Genomic DNA, 15603 nt, shown 5'->3' with positions numbered 1-15603 from the left:
AAGGAACGGGGACAGGCTCTGTAGCAGATATGATCGGTTCTGATTAGGTTGCTCAGTAACTCTGTTTGACATTCATATTACATAAGTGAGTAACACCAAGTGAGTAATACTCTTTAGCAATCTGTCACATCTCAGGCAGCACTTGAAGGTCACTTGTATGATCATATTTAGTGTAAATGAAGATTTCCTTACACAGATCACATTTCTACACGTCAGGCAGCCATGCTAGTGAAGAATTCAAACTGAATGAATTATGAACATATCACGTATCACATATACAACAATTACTGTAACCTGTAAACATTCAGGAATCACATCTACCCTGACAAAGACATACATTCTCCAAAATAACACTTCAAAATCGTACAGGTAAGACGTATAAAGTTTGTGTATATGTGTGTGTGTGTACATCCCTTTTAACTGGAATTTGTAGCCAACATTTTTCAATGTCGTTAGTGTTTATAGAAAGAGGTCCCTTATTTGATGCAGGCAGAGGATAGGAGATATATAAGCTTTGATAGAGCCTACATATTACTATTGTGAAGAAAGACCCTATCTTTACAGAAGAGTGATCAAAGTACCTTAGGGACATGGAGTGTTAGACTAACGGAGGAAAATCACTGGAGTTCAATATCATAGTATTTCGTACATGACACACCAAATATTTCACTGCACTACCTTAAACCTGAAATACTGACCATTCGTTCTTACAATCTTCCTTGATATGAAATGTGGACTATAAAGCGTATAAAGTCTTACTTGGTTTGGATAAAATACATCACAAAAAGACCCTGCTTTGGGGACATGATTTGCAAGTTTAAAATACGATTATTACAAACATCACTGAAAAAATGTATTGCTGTTGAAATGTGTGTGGGGGCCTCTGGTGGTCCTGGTCTTGCCACACTGGTTTTGTCTACTCTACCCTTTGGTTAGCCTTTGAACTGAAGGAGATTAATCGGAACCCTTTGGTTAACATTTGAATTTCAGAGGATTAAGCTGCCTATGCTACTCCGTTTAAAAACAGCACCAGCATGTCACTTTATGTAACACTGCTACCACTTACATGCAAAATCTAACTTTGCAAAAATATATATCATTCTAATTTCAAAAATAATTATTCAATCTCCAGGACGGCGCAACGGAATGATCATTTCAGAAGCATTCATTAAGACAATTAAATTGCACTTTAAGGCATCACAAATAATTAAGTTTAATTTATTCTATTCATTTCACTGACGGTAAAATAATATGATCCTGACGTTTTTAGCTGTTTAGCCTGTGACGTATTAACAGCATGTAAGCAGAGTACCATTTTGTGTATGCGGTAATGCTGAGGGAGTGGGGCACCTGTAGTGGCTGATGTGTGGGCACGACGAGGCCCCTCACCGCTGAGTCTCTAAACTGGGCGGCTGGTAGACGGGCACCCCGGGGTCGCCGAGTGACGGCAGGCCCTTGATGATGTCGGCGGCCTTCTCGGCCATCATGATGGTGGGCGCGTTCAGGTTGCCGCTGACCACGCTGGGCATGATGGAGGCGTCGACCACGCGGAGCCCATCCAGGCCGTAGACGCGCGTCTGGGGGTCCACCACGGCCATGCGGTCCGCCGCCGCGCCCATCTTGCAGGTGCAGGACGGGTGGTACGCGCTGTCCGCCTTCTGCCGCACGAAGGCGTCGATCTGGTCGTCCGTCGTGACCTCCGGGCCCGGCTGGACCTCGGGGCCTCGGAACGGATCGAAGGCCTTCTGAGCGAAGATCTCCCGCGACAGCTTCACACTCTCCCTGAACTCCCATACGTCGACGTCTAAGGGGCAGGGACGGTGAAGCCGAAAGAGTAAACAAAGTGAATAAAACGTTAAATGTTAATAAAATGTTGTCGCAATCTCGAATGACTCCCTTAGGCCACTGCCACTAAAAAGATGTAAGTAGGAAGTTGGGCATCTGTTTTCAATCCAACAGCACTAACCTGAGGTGAGGTAGTTGGGCTGAAGGATTGGGTGATCCAGTGGACTCTTGCTCTTCAGTTTCATCCATCCAATACTGGTGCTCCTCATCGGTCCAACATGGACCTACCCGATTATGAAGAATAAAATCTCCTCAGTGACACATGGGGACATTATCATCATACAACCAAGAGTATGATGCCATGGATGATACTATGCAACCTGTAAGCTGCTGTGAATGGGTTCTAAGAAAAACCTCAGCTAAACGTACTCTTACTCAAACATGAACTAATGCCACAAAATATACAAGATTCATCTGTAATCACAGTGTTCAGTGTAATTTCTGCTGTTTTGAAACATGCCTTTGTGGTTCATGCTGTCCTTAAAAACATCAATGGCAAACTGATGGCTTGTACGTCCCTGATTGAACTCTACCATATTTATGAGGCTTGATGTTTCTCGTGCTTCAAACCCATTTTATTGCTTGACACCTTCAATAAATGTCTATGGTGCCATTTAATTACTCCGATCTTACTTCAGGGAAAGACGTGACTGTAGTAACTTCAATGACATTCACATGGATTTACATGGAAACAATTGGGAGTTGAGTATGCATGTACTGTAGGGAGGGGTTGCCTAAAAAGTAGCTAATGAGAGCACAATGGCGAGAGAGAAAGTAAAAAAGGAAGATGAAAGTAGAAAGTTGCAGTACTGCAAGTCTGCAAAACCAAAACTGCACGGGAAATGCACCTGGTAAGCCTCGATCTTGGAGGCCACTCGGCCGTGGTCCACCACCTGCGAGGGCAGGAAGTGGAACTGGATGTCTGGGTGGGTGACGCCGGGTCGGCTGCGGATGAATCCTCCGCTCTCCAGGTGCGCCGTTGCCCCGTAGCCTAGGAGACGGACCAGACGAGGAGTGACACGCCACCCTGCCCCACTCTCAAACTCGCCATCAGTCATGCTTTCACAGCTAAGAACTTTTTATTTATTTATTTTATTTAACCTTTATTTAGCCAGGATTGTCCCATTGAGACTGAGCGTCTCTTACTGCCAGGGAGTCCTGGTCAAAATGGCAGCCAAACAAATAGTTCCAGACACAGACAAACACATTAACACATTTACATAAAACACAGTAGCAGCTTAAACCTTAAAACTTAAACCTTTAACTGCAGCTTGCTGTTGCTGGCAGTGCCCTTAATGTCTGTATCCCATCGTATGAGATGAGAACACATTTAAGTTTAGGCAGTGACGCTACCTGTCTGCTGCAGCATCCACTCTATGCCAATCTTGAGCATGTGGAAGGGCTTCTGGGCTTTAAAGAGGGTGATGGGCTTTGTGCACTGCTGCTGGACATACAACTCCAAGTGATCCTGCAGATTCTGGCCCACTCCTGCGGAGACAAATACAACCACACACGCGCACGCACACGCACGCACACACACACACACACACACACACACACACACACACACACACACACACACACACAGAGAGAGAGAGAGAGTAAATACCCCTAGAAAACATTAAACATTAATCATTAAACTAACCATTCAAAGATCACCAGTGCAATGACCACATGACCTCATTTCATCTTGCATATATAAACACGCATTCGACAACCTTGAGCAAATACAATTTTATCCATGAACATGAAGTGTGGGAATAAATCAATAGCTTTTGAAAGCTCCTTTCAACAGTCCGGTTCTAGGACTAGCGTGGAATACAGACAGGGAAACAGAAGCGGGCCTCAAAGCCACAGAGAAGGGGTGAGGGGGGGGGGGGGGCGCGGGGGACGCAGAGGAGTGGAGATCACCTGGCAGGTGCTGGACCACGGGGATGCCGAGCTCCTGGAGGTCATCTGCGTTGCCCACGCCGGACAGCATGAGGAGCTGTGGCGAGTTTATCGCCCCGCCGCTCAGTATCACCTCTTTTTCTGCATACACCTGACCAGTCACGCACACACACACACACACACACACACAAATTCACTGTGTCTGTAATCTCACATCATGGGGCACACAGCCCAGAGGGAGGAATGTGAATGTGTAAGATACAATAGCATCAAGTTATCAAGACAATTTCTTAGTCATCGCCCAGTCAGTCATCCAGACGCCGTTGTGTCGTGCTCGGACCAGATCAAAGACCTGGTGAGCGGCTGACTCATCGCGCTGTCAACGGTGCATACTCATCGTGACCTTTCACCTTACCTTTTTGGTTTCCCCGTTCTGCTGGTACTCCACCCCGATCGCCCTGGTGCCGTCGAAAAGGATGCGGGTCGTCAGACAGCGCACCTCCGCCTTCAGGTTGGGTCGGGACAGCACGGGCCGCAGGTAGGCACTGGCTGTGCTCCACCTTTTTCCTGTGGGTGAAGCACGTTGGGACACCTGTGCTCATTCACTACACATTCATTCACTTTACACCTGCTTGGATTGCTTGTTACAGAGTAAGAGCTATGAATAAAATGACTATACAGACATTAGACATTTCCCATCTCCTATCTGATGGGAGCCCCAAGCAATGCCTTTGAAAACATGGCTATATCCTTAAAGCAGTATTTCAGATACAGGCATTTAATGACTGATTGAGAGGGGTAGCTGGGCAAATGCTTAGTGAAGTGGGGTTTCTCCAGAGGTCCTGACCTTTGTGTATGGTCATATCCATCCAGCCCAGGCCTTCCTGCTGGTAGCCGTTCATGTCGTCCGTAAACGGGTACCCGGCCTGCTGCCCGGCATCGATGAACGCCTGGTGTAGGGGGTGATTGGTTCTGCCCCGGGACACGTGCAGCGGCCCGTCGCCTCCCCTGTAGCGGTCAGCGCCCAGTTCGTGGGCCTGGGCCTTGCGGAAGTAGGGCAGGCAGCGGTCGTAGTCCCAGCCCTCTGCGCCCTCCCTCTGCCAGCGGTTGTAGTCTTCGGCGTGGCCGCGGATGTACACCATGGCGTTGAGGGAGGACGAGCCGCCCCACACGCGGCCCCGCGGCCAGTAGAGCACGCGCCCGTCCATGCCCGCCTGGGGCAGCGTGTGGTAGTACCAGTTGTACTTCTCGTCGCACAGGTTGTACGTGAGCGCCGCCGGCATGTGGATCTTCCAGGAGAGGCGCACGCTGTTGAGGTGCATGTCCTTGGGCCCGGCTTCGAGGAGCAGGACTGACTCGGACGCGTTCTCCGTCAGCCGGTTGGCCAGCACACAGCCCGCGGAGCCGGCCCCTACGATAACATAGCTATAGGAAGGGGTCCTCTGGCTGGAAGTGGTTGTGCTGTAACTACAGGCCCCTTTACATACCCGAGTTAAGGCCTGGGAGGACCATGAGTTTGGTGCCAGACTGAGACACCTGCCAAGGCCACAACTCATTGTTCTGGACAGTGTGAATGAGAGCATGCTGACTTTTGCTCTGACTGATCTTCATGCGAAGTCAGAGTGTCCCAATGCCAAGTCCTTGTGACGATAGAAAACACAGACAGAAACAGGGTCCTAAAGAAACAAGAGTGTAGTAGCCTAGGTTATGACACATGAAGAACACGTCCATTAACTTTAATGGGTGACAGTTCAGGCTTCAATGTTTTCTTTCTGTATAGCTAAATAATCACATATTTTCTGTTCGCCTCAACAAATCAAACAACTTTACAAAGCCAATCAATCAACACATAGTCAAAACGTCCTTTCAAAATGGGTGAGTAGCTTAAGTCAGTGAGACAGAGGGGGGGAAAAGGTGGCTGCCGCTGCAGCAGCAGGGGGTCATAACATATCTTACGTTTGGGGTCTTTATGGGTCTTTGCATGTTTTATTTCTCTGCAAAACCTCCCAATTGTGCGACACATTGCCAAGGGCTAGGCCTACTTTCCACTTGTAAGCATATTTTGATGATAGTAGGACGCCGCAAGGTTTCTTTCAAAATGTTGACAACGACGGCGGTGTGTGAAATAGAATTTGTAAAATACAATTTGTAAAACAGATTGGGCACTCACTGACAAGGTTATGCTCCGATTAGAAATGGCGTTCAAGATTAGAACAACGTCAATCTGAAGAAACACACTTACGTGCACAAGTATTTCGCAGCATACGAAAGTTTATGAAAACAACAAGTCGCTTTCAAAATCGCCAGCAACTCGCCAGCCGTCTGGGGCGGAGTTTGGAGACGTAGGCTATCTGTTTCCTCTGATAGGTTACGGGACGTTGCCTTCAGCTATGTTTCTTTTCAACCGCTAGTCTGTAGTACTGTGCTATTTTCATTTTTTCCCCAATTGTTTGATGTGACAAATAATATATTTACGCGACAAGTCAGTGTTCAATCAGTAGCCTAGGCTAGCTTTAAGATTTAGAATGGCTTGATGTTCTTGGCATTTATTATTCTAATTCATAATACAATAATGTATTATTCCCATGAATAATCAAGAAGGCTACACTTAGGTCATGAGTCCACACCCACACCTAGGCTACATAATCTGTTACCCACCCAAGTGAGTTCACTTTGCAGTCAGCCTGGTGACATGGGTTTCCGGTGCCTTCATCGTCATTGGATTTCAATATGGAGTCTCATCACACTTGTTTGGAGTTTCTCATTACCAGTAGGCTAAATGATCATTTGAAATACTTGTAGCAATAATTTTGTAGGCTAATTTTGTACAATGCTTAAAATAGGCTATTTAATTTCGATTTAATGCATTGAAAGTAGGCTATGATTTAGGCTACAGAACTTTTTTTTTTTTTAGAATATCAGTTCCAGTTCCAGTGTAATTCTGGGTAAGTCCCTTTAAAGGTGTGTGTGTGTGTGTGTGTGTGTGTGTGTGTGTGTGTGTGTGTGTGTGTGTGTGTGTGTGTGTGTGTGTGAGAGAGAGAGAGAGAGAGAGAGAGTTATGGATGATGCTTTTGTTATTGATCTACTTTTCTTCTTATGACTTGCTTTTATTTTGTCCAATAAATGTAAGCAGGACGCCACAAGGCTGATTCAGCTATTCTGGTCTCAAGCTCTTCTCAGATAGTAAGTGCTTTTAATTGTAGTTTGCTTGGCTACTTTTCCAGTTTTTTTTTCCAATTGCTTAAGCACAATTTTGAAAACCTGTTTACACCCGGTTAGAATAACCCCTTTGCTCTTTTGCTATGTTTGGATCAGTTACTAATGTTCAACTAATGCTCAATACAAAACACATTTGACAAAACAGGTGTTTCCATAGCTGATTGAAAACACATTGTATTATGTACTTTGCTGCACTGAATTATTTTATGCATTCTCTATTTAGAATGTAACCTGTGGTCCTGAGGGTAAGTGTGATTTGTTGGTTTATTTCCATGATTTGTTTACTTTTATGTAGCCTAGCTTATCTCCAGTTGACTTATAGCCTCTCTTGTTTTGATGCTTCATGATCATGCTCCCAGTAATGAAAATCCTCAAGAACAGTGAAAGCTTAATGCCTGAAGGAAATCCAGTGTAGGACACTTGAAATATCTCTATCTACAATGTGTGCATGTTTTAATCTGTAGCCTACTGTATATGAGTGGATCTCTAACACATCACTATTCTACCCAGTGCCTGATGAAGCCTATGACGAGTATGACAGCCACCCATCCATTTTACACGATCTGAGAGTAGCGATCATCTCCACTGATGAGGGACCAATGCTAAATATATCCTGGGCTGTCAAAGTAGATGGTGAGATCAGTCTGACAAAATGTATTGTAGCCTATAGGCTATCCATTACGTCTCACTTCCCTCTCTAAATCACAGGAATACAACTCAAGATGCATGCCTTTATTTCCATTTACAGCGAGCATTAATACTCTGATTGGGCTACAGCTTGATGTGTCAGCAGAAGAGACATTCTACTGTCAGTATAACCCGTCATTCAAGAGTGTTTCAATAAGGGATGCAGACGTGGTATGTCATACAGATTGAAATCATTGATGATCTCAGATGGGTCAAATTTACTCCTAATATTGTTCTCATTTTAGTTGTTTGTTTTACTTGATTCATAGCTGTGGTTCAGCTACACAGTCCAAGCTGAACCTGATGATCACTACGTCATAGTGGCACATAACTCGCCAGAACCACCGATCGGATCTGAAACACTAATAACAAGACAGGCATCTATATCCACCCCAGGTAGCAGTCCAGTTTGCTTTGGTCAATGATGTGTTTGGTTATCAATTGATACAGAGCATACACTAAATCTAAAACAAATGAATCACTCACTATCTCTCGTTCATTTAATGTATCTCAGGTTGTGACAACATCATTATGATGAGCCATCCCACATGCAGTAGATTTAAAGGTAAGAGTACATTTGTGAGAATTAACAGTTGAAACTGACAATTAAAGCACTAACTCAGGTGTGGCTTAATAATATAGAAAGTGGTCTTCAAGCAAATGTGTGACTTCCTCTATCAGAATAACCTACTAGACCCTATGCAGTCTGGTTTCACGAGTGGTCATTCAACTGAAACTGCTCTTCTATCTGTGACTGAAGCATTGAGAGTAGCTAAGTCCTCTGCTCAGTCATCAGTGTTAATTCTGTTAGATTTATCTGCAGCCTTTGATACGGTTAACCATGACATTCTCCTTTCTATACTATATGAACTGGGAATTTCTGGGAAAGCTCTTGACTGGTTCAAATCTTACCTTAAAGGGCGTTCTTTCAGCGTGTCTTGGCAGGGACAGATATCAAAGTCTCATGACCTCACTACAGGAGTCCCTCAAGGATCAGTATTAGGGCCCCTCCTTTTCTCTATTTACACCACTTCTTTAGGTGGGATTATTCGCTCTCATGGATTTGAATATCATTGCTATGCGGACGACACTCAACTTTTCCTATCCTTCCCACCTGAGGACTCTAGTGTTTCCCATCGGATCTCTGCATGCCTGAAGGATATTTCAATCTGGATGAAGGATCAGCACCTTCAGCTTAATCTTTCAAAAACTGAGCTCTTGGTGTTTCCAGCAAAAACAGCCATTCCCCAACAGATGAACATCCAGCTTGATTCATCCTCATTGACTCCAACTAGATCGGCACGTAACTTGGGTGTCATAATTGATGACCAACTTACTTTCTCTGAGCATGTTGCCTCAATTGCAAAGTCATGTCGGTATACCCTGTACAACATTAGGAAGATCAGACCTTATCTGACACAAGATTCCACTCAGCTTCTTGTACAGGCAATGGTTATCTCCAAGCTGGACTACTGCAATTCCCTGTTAGCTGGCCTACCTGCTTGCGTATTAAGACCACTACAGTTGATTCAGAATGCTGCAGCACGACTGGTCTTCAATCAGCCAAAGAGGACACATGTAACCCCTCTCCTAGTTACTCTCCACTGGCTCCCTATAGTAGCCAGAATTAAATTTAAATCTCTCACTCTGGCCTATAGGACACTGACTGGATCTGCTCCTAGCTACTTCAGTTCTTGATCAAGATGTACATTCCCAACCGCCCATTGCGATCTTCTGAGGAGCGTCTGTTATGTCGACAAGCCATTCATGCTAGGTCAAACTGTAGATCCTATTCTTCAGTGGTTCCGTGTTGGTGGAATGAGTTGCCCAGTGCTCTCCGTTCCAGCAACAGTTTTGGATCTTTCAAGAGGGGTCTTAAGGCATATTTGTTTAATATGCACTTAGTCTTTTGAGCGTTTGTTATGTGTTATGGTTTGTATATTAGTATTGTTTTGTTATAATTTGTCCATTGTTAGAATTTGACATTTATTCTGCTATTGTCCTTACATTTAGCCTTACCATGCTATAGTTATTGTTATTATATAATTAACTGAGTGACTTATTTGATTGCTATTCTCATTTCATTGTTTTATTTCTCATTAGGTTAGTGCTTAATTTATTGTTTTATTGATAATATTGCTATTCTCCCTTTTTGTAATTGTTCACTGTTATTTAATTTGTATTGTTATTTATTTGTATGTCGCTTTGGACAAAGGCGTCTGCTAAATAACCATAACCATAACCATAACCAATAAAATGATGGCGGGATTGTTAATATCTTAAAATCCGATCATTCCAGGAACCACCAGGCAGCCTAAACCCAGTGAATCCATTTTCTTGGATTCAACTGATTCAGCCATTGTGGTCTCAAGCTCTTCTCAGATAGTAAGTGTTTTTACAGTTTGTTTTGGCTATACACTAACTTACTGTAATATGAAACATGAAAAACAACCTAATGAAGCACTGACTGTGATTCGTTCTCAATAAAGCTTCTTGAAAACACTTTGTGCTTAATATTATGTAATGTGCTACACTGAATTATTTTATGAATTCTCTATTTAGAATGTAACCTGTGGTTCTGAAGGTAAGTTGGATTTATTATTTCCATGTTTGTTTACTTGTCTGTAGCTTATCTCCAGTTGACTTGATAGTTATTCTTATTTTCATTGGCTTCAAGCTCATGCTCACACACTCACAGTTTAATGAAAAAAATCCTCAAGAAAATTGAAAGCTTAATGCCTGAAGGGAATCCAGTGTAGGACACTTTAAACAAATGTAGCACAAATAGTAAAGACATTTCTGTTTGGCAGAATATTTTTCAACAATGTTTTTTGGCAATACATACTTTTGGAAAGCCTGTTCAGTTCCATATCAAATAGTGCCCCATTTGTAAAGGACATGCATTTGTGGGATTAACAGCAGCACTGAGTATGTGGGTTGAACCCATGACAAATTTGCCAAATCTTCTCTGCCATAGCCAAACAGGTTATCTTGCTGTTGCTATTGACACTTGTTTTTTTTTAAAGTATATATTTTTGGCCTTTTTGCCTTTATTATATAGGACAGTGAAGAGGTAGACAGGAAACAAGTGGGAGAGAGAGATGGGGTGGGATTGGGATATGACCGCAGGCCGGATTTGAACCTGGGTCCCCATGGGCACTCGGACCCGTAAATGGTACGGGCGCTGTAGCCTGCTGCGCCACAGCGCCCCCCTTGACACTTGTTTTGAGATAGTACCCTCCTGGTACCCTCAGGTGCTGCCAATGAGGTGCCAGATTGGCATCTGACTGGCAGCACCTGTGAGCATGGGGCCTAACTACTGTAAGTACAGCTACAGTCAGTAAGTTTCTGCTCTATGAATCGTCATGCCACATTTGACTGATCTGGACAGGGTCATTGCTATAAAGCAACTTCAAGCTGGTGTTTCACAAAACCAAGTTGTGGCATTATTTGGGGAGAGCGCTAGTAGGCTACCATCTCCAAACTTAAGGCCAAGTTCCATATAACGGGGGATGCCAAAGACAGGCGGCAAAGTGGGCGTCCCAAGAAGATGACACCCCAAGAGGGCCATTTCCCCACTCTGTCAGCACTGAGGTGCCAAGCTGTTGTGGCTGTGTATGGTTCTTCCACACACTACTGATGCTCCTGTTTGTGAAATTAATATCATTGTTAAATTGCCAGTATGTCTTGTTTCTTCAAACTTCAATCATCCAATCCACCAAACACCAAATGTGTCAATGGCAGAATAAACTGTTTAGGATTGGCAGAGGCGATATGGCAAATGTTTCATTGGTGCAACTCACATACTCAACTCTACTGCTCATCCCACAAGTGCATGTTCCTTATGGGGAATCATTTGAAATTGGCTTTCCAAAGTTGTAGGATGTATTCCCAAAAAGCATTGTTACCACAGAGAAATAATCTACCAAACACAAATGTCCTTATTTTTTGTGCTGAGTTTATATGCATCCACAATGTGCATGTTTTAATCTGTATATGAGTGGATCTCTAACACATCACTATTCTACCCAGTGCCTCCTGGAGCCTATGACGAGTATGAGAGCCACCCATCCATTTTACACAATCTGAGAGTAGCGCTCATCTCCACTGATGAGGGACCAATGCTAAATATATCCTGGGCTGTCAAAGTAGATGGTAAGATCAGTCTGACAAAATGTATTGTAGCCTATAGGCTATCCATTTCGTCTCACTTGCCTCTCTAAATCACAGGATTACAACTCAAGATATATACATGCCTGCTTTATTTCCATACAGCAAGCATTAATACTCTGATTGGGCTAGAGCTTGATGTGTCAGCAGAAGTTAGATTCTACTGTCAGTATAACCCATCATTCAAGAGTGTTTCTATAAGGGATGCAGATGTGGTATGTTATACAAATTGAATTTAATTGATTATCTCAAATGGGTCAAATTTGCTCCTAATATTGTTCTCATTTTAGTTGTTTGTTTGCTTGATTCATAGCTGTGGTTCAGCTACACAGCCCATGCTGAACCTGATTATCACTACTTCATAGTGGCACATAACTTGCCAGAACCACCATACGGATCTGAAACACTAATAACAAGACATAACAAGATATCCACTCCAGGTAGCAGTCCAGTTTGCTTTGGTCAATGATGTGTTTGCTTATCAATTGATACAGATGCACAATGAATCACACACACTATCTCTCGTTCATTTAATGTGTCTCAGGTTGTGACAACATCATTATGATGAGCCATCCCACATGCAGAAGATTTAAAGGTAAGAGTACATTTGACAGTGAGAATTAACAGTTGGAACTGACAATTAAAGCACTAACTCAGGTGTGGCTTAATAAAATGATGGCGGGATTGTTAATATCATAAAATCCGTTCATTCCAGGAACCACCAGGCAGCCCTCTGGTGAGTCAATGATCTCTCTCCGATAATTACGGAAACATTTTAGATATATAGATACTTTATTGATCCCCAAGGGATTCTCCTCAGTCATTCGTTTAATTTTATTTGCGTGTCATTAATTACAATCTTCTACTTTCCCTTGTAAAGATGTAGTCACACTGACAGGTGAGTATGCAAGTTGTCTGACACAGCCTTTTTCATTTCACTTGAGATTGTGTTGACTTCATAGCTCACCTTCATTTCATCACGCAGAGCCACCGGAAGAGTCCGGCGCTTCTTGGATCGTGTCACTGGTCATGCTGGCCATGTTGCTGGCGTTTGCCATTGGAGTCGGCCTCTGTGAGTTTCCCTGGTCCTCAGTAGGACCCCCACTGCACAGTTCTTGGCCAGCCTTTGGCTTCCCTTCTTCCCTCATTATCTGGTATATCCTAGTATCCAAGATATACTGACTTGTAGAAAGTTAGAACACAACAATCTATTTTAGCCATAGAAAATAGCCAATAAGAAACTAACAGCTGACAGTGGGCTTGACCATGCGGCCTGCCAAAACTAACGCAGATTGCTTGATTTTTGTGGCACTGTTACACTCCACCGGGCATTATATAATAATAAGTAATACATGCTTTGTTACAATGTAACAAAATGTTACAGTAATCTCACAGTATAAATGAGTGTGTGACTTTCTCTTTGTTTTGTTTTGTGAACTTTGTCCAGATGTGGCTCACTCGGGAAGCCTGTCTAAGGTGACCCCTGAGGTGGTTCCTGTGTCGGTGCTAATGGTGTACCCGGCCGTTGACGGCGTGTTCCAGCGGGCGGTGCTGGCGCTGGCTGACTTCCTGCAGAGCGGCGGCGCCTGCAGCGTGGCCATCGACGTGTGGCAGCGGGGCCGGCTGGCCGAGCTGGGCACACTCCGCTGGCTGCACACCGTCGCCGAGAGCGCCAACAGGGTCCTCGTCGTGCTGCCTGGCCACGCCACACACCTGGGTACCAATGGCTTTAGAAATGTCATCAAACACACAGCAGGGCATTAGCATATCATATAGACAGTAGGCCTTATCATTGGAGTGCTACAAACTGTGACACATTTTATATATCAATTTACTGTACTAATAGAGTGATTAAAATGTTGTAATGTAGTATTGTAGTACTGTTGTATACTGTAGTGATTGCAGTCACACACACTGGACTTGTCTCTTGGCCCATTTCCCATAGCTCTGTCTTGCTAACATGTGCATCTCTCTCCCATGGTAGACGAGTCCATGGGAAAGCTGCTCACTCCCTCTCAGGTTGAGCACACGGTACCCGCTTCGGCTTACGAGCTCTACCCCTTGGCGCTCAAGATGCTCAGTCAGTCCAAGCTGTGGGTGGTCCGCCTGGGCAAGACGGCCGCGAGGAGCAGCGTGCCCGTGGAGCTGAGGGGCTGCCGCTCCTTCGCCCTGCTCGAGGACCTCCAGAAGCTCCTCCACGGCCTCTGTGCAGGACGCACGCCTGTGGGGGCCCCGTGGCTGAGGTCCTGGTGGGGTGGGGGGAGGCGGTGGCAGGACTCAGACACAGCTCTGGACAAACTGAAGGAGGTGGTGCAGCAGCTGGAGCAATGGGCGCAATCCAAGTCCTGCAAAGGGGAGGCTCTCCAAATTGTCACAGTCTGAGGCATCAGGCACACACGATACATCAGGAGGGGATGACAAGTATTCAAGTATTTGAACCCATGCATAAGTTGACTAAAAAGAGGAATATACAATCATCTTTTGTCAATTGTTCTTAATGCCTTCATTCAAAAAATCAGTAAAACTCAGACCGCTCAGGACACCAATTGTCTTTCTGACTGACGAATGTATCGTAAATATAAATAAATGTTCTTCCTTAAATACAGGGGGCATAAGTATTTGACCCCTTTGTTAAATTCCCATAGGAGCAGGAGGATTTCTTTTAATATGTTTTCATTGTTAAAGGTCAGCTATTTCATGGATCCAGGATATTATGTATCCTGATAAAGTTCCCTTGGCCTTTGGAATTTAAACAGCCCCACATTATCACATACCCTTCACCATAGCTAGATTGGCATGGTCTTTTTTTCCAGCCTATTAGCCTGTTTATTTGCATTGAGCTCAATGAGCATCAAACAGGCTAATAGGTTCAAATACTTATTCTCCCCACTGTATATATTCATACCCAGTGCTATATAGTGACGAGCAGAGGTCACCCTGGCTGCCTGGAGCACTAAAAGAGGGCTTTTGTTTCACATGTCCAAACTGACTTACATACAGTGCCTATAGAAAGTCATCATACCCCTTTGAAATAGTTACAGCCTGAAATCAAAACCCATTTTTAAAAAAGCATTTTTCCAGTTTTATTTACAAATGCTATACATCAAAATAATGGGGGGAAAAAGACCAACAGTTTTGAAAATTAATAAACAATGAAAAACTAGAATAACAGGGTTGGGAAAGTCATCATACACCTGATTTAATACTTGGTAGAGCTTCCTTTTGCTTTCATTATGGCAATCTTCTTTGCAGAATTGTTCAAATTCAGTCAAATTCTGTGGGGAACGGCAATGGACTGCTCTCTTCAATTCAATCCACAGATGTTCTATAGGATTTCAGTCGGGGCTCTGACTTGGCCACTCCAGGACATCACCTTCATATCCTTAAGCCACTGCTTTGTTCTTTTGGCAGTATGTTTAGGACCATTGTCGTGGAAGGTGAATGACCTCCCCAAATATCACTTTATTCTGACTAGTTTTTCTTACTCTCATTTCATGTTTAATTCATCTGACAGGACATAATATTGGGTGTATGGGGCTGTTTGATATTGCAAGAATACTTCTGATTTTACGTGTTAGTAGTTTTCACATGTTCACATTGTTTCCATTGTATTTCAATATGGATCATATTTTCTGTTACAAATATATTTATATTGTCTTCTGTTACATGTTTTTATGATTTTGATAAATAAAACTATTTATGTAAAACCGATGCCACTGCCATATACAGTGCCCTCCACAGTTATTGGAACACCTGGTATTTGTTGTAATCTCTCAATGATACGAAAGGAAA

The 15603-nt window shown here is 43.7% G+C and overlaps 2 protein-coding genes across 7 annotated transcripts; one reads left to right on the top strand and one right to left on the bottom strand.

Moving 5' to 3' along the window:
* Nucleotides 1–1153: 1153 nt before the first annotated feature.
* chdh (choline dehydrogenase) lies at nucleotides 1154–5318 on the bottom strand. Its single transcript, XM_062541686.1, has 7 exons — nucleotides 4583–5318; nucleotides 4151–4302; nucleotides 3757–3886; nucleotides 3199–3333; nucleotides 2694–2836; nucleotides 1967–2069; nucleotides 1154–1804 (listed from the first exon to the last, which is right to left on the bottom strand). The coding sequence occupies exons 1-7, from the start codon at nucleotides 5316–5318 to the stop codon at nucleotides 1386–1388; spliced, it is 1818 nt and encodes a 605-aa protein (XP_062397670.1). The 3' UTR covers nucleotides 1154–1385.
* Nucleotides 5319–6115: 797 nt separating this feature from the next.
* LOC134087875 (interleukin-17 receptor B) lies at nucleotides 6116–15522 on the top strand. 6 transcript variants are annotated; one of them, XM_062541681.1, is made up of 19 exons: nucleotides 6116–6505; nucleotides 6650–6680; nucleotides 6869–6918; nucleotides 7178–7199; nucleotides 7465–7587; nucleotides 7703–7812; nucleotides 7911–8037; nucleotides 8156–8206; nucleotides 9941–10026; nucleotides 10204–10225; nucleotides 11674–11796; nucleotides 11917–12026; nucleotides 12125–12251; nucleotides 12356–12406; nucleotides 12527–12547; nucleotides 12692–12709; nucleotides 12797–12883; nucleotides 13259–13528; nucleotides 13796–15522. In XM_062541681.1, the coding sequence occupies exons 1-19, from the start codon at nucleotides 6428–6430 to the stop codon at nucleotides 14191–14193; spliced, it is 1905 nt and encodes a 634-aa protein (XP_062397665.1). In that variant the 5' UTR covers nucleotides 6116–6427; the 3' UTR covers nucleotides 14194–15522. The 6 variants fall into 6 exon arrangements, with proteins under 6 accessions (XP_062397665.1, XP_062397663.1, XP_062397667.1 ...); XM_062541679.1 differs by having other exon boundaries at nucleotides 6866–6918; XM_062541683.1 differs by lacking the exons at nucleotides 11917–12026; nucleotides 12125–12251 and having other exon boundaries at nucleotides 6866–6918.
* The last annotated feature ends 81 nt before the right edge of the window (nucleotides 15523–15603 follow it).

This window comes from Sardina pilchardus, chromosome 7 (assembly GCF_963854185.1).
Source record: "Sardina pilchardus chromosome 7, fSarPil1.1, whole genome shotgun sequence".
In the NCBI taxonomy this organism is placed as follows: domain Eukaryota; kingdom Metazoa; phylum Chordata; class Actinopteri; order Clupeiformes; family Clupeidae; genus Sardina; species Sardina pilchardus.
The sequence above is the reverse complement of the archived record's forward strand: the minus strand, read 5'-3'. Positions and strand labels throughout refer to the sequence as shown.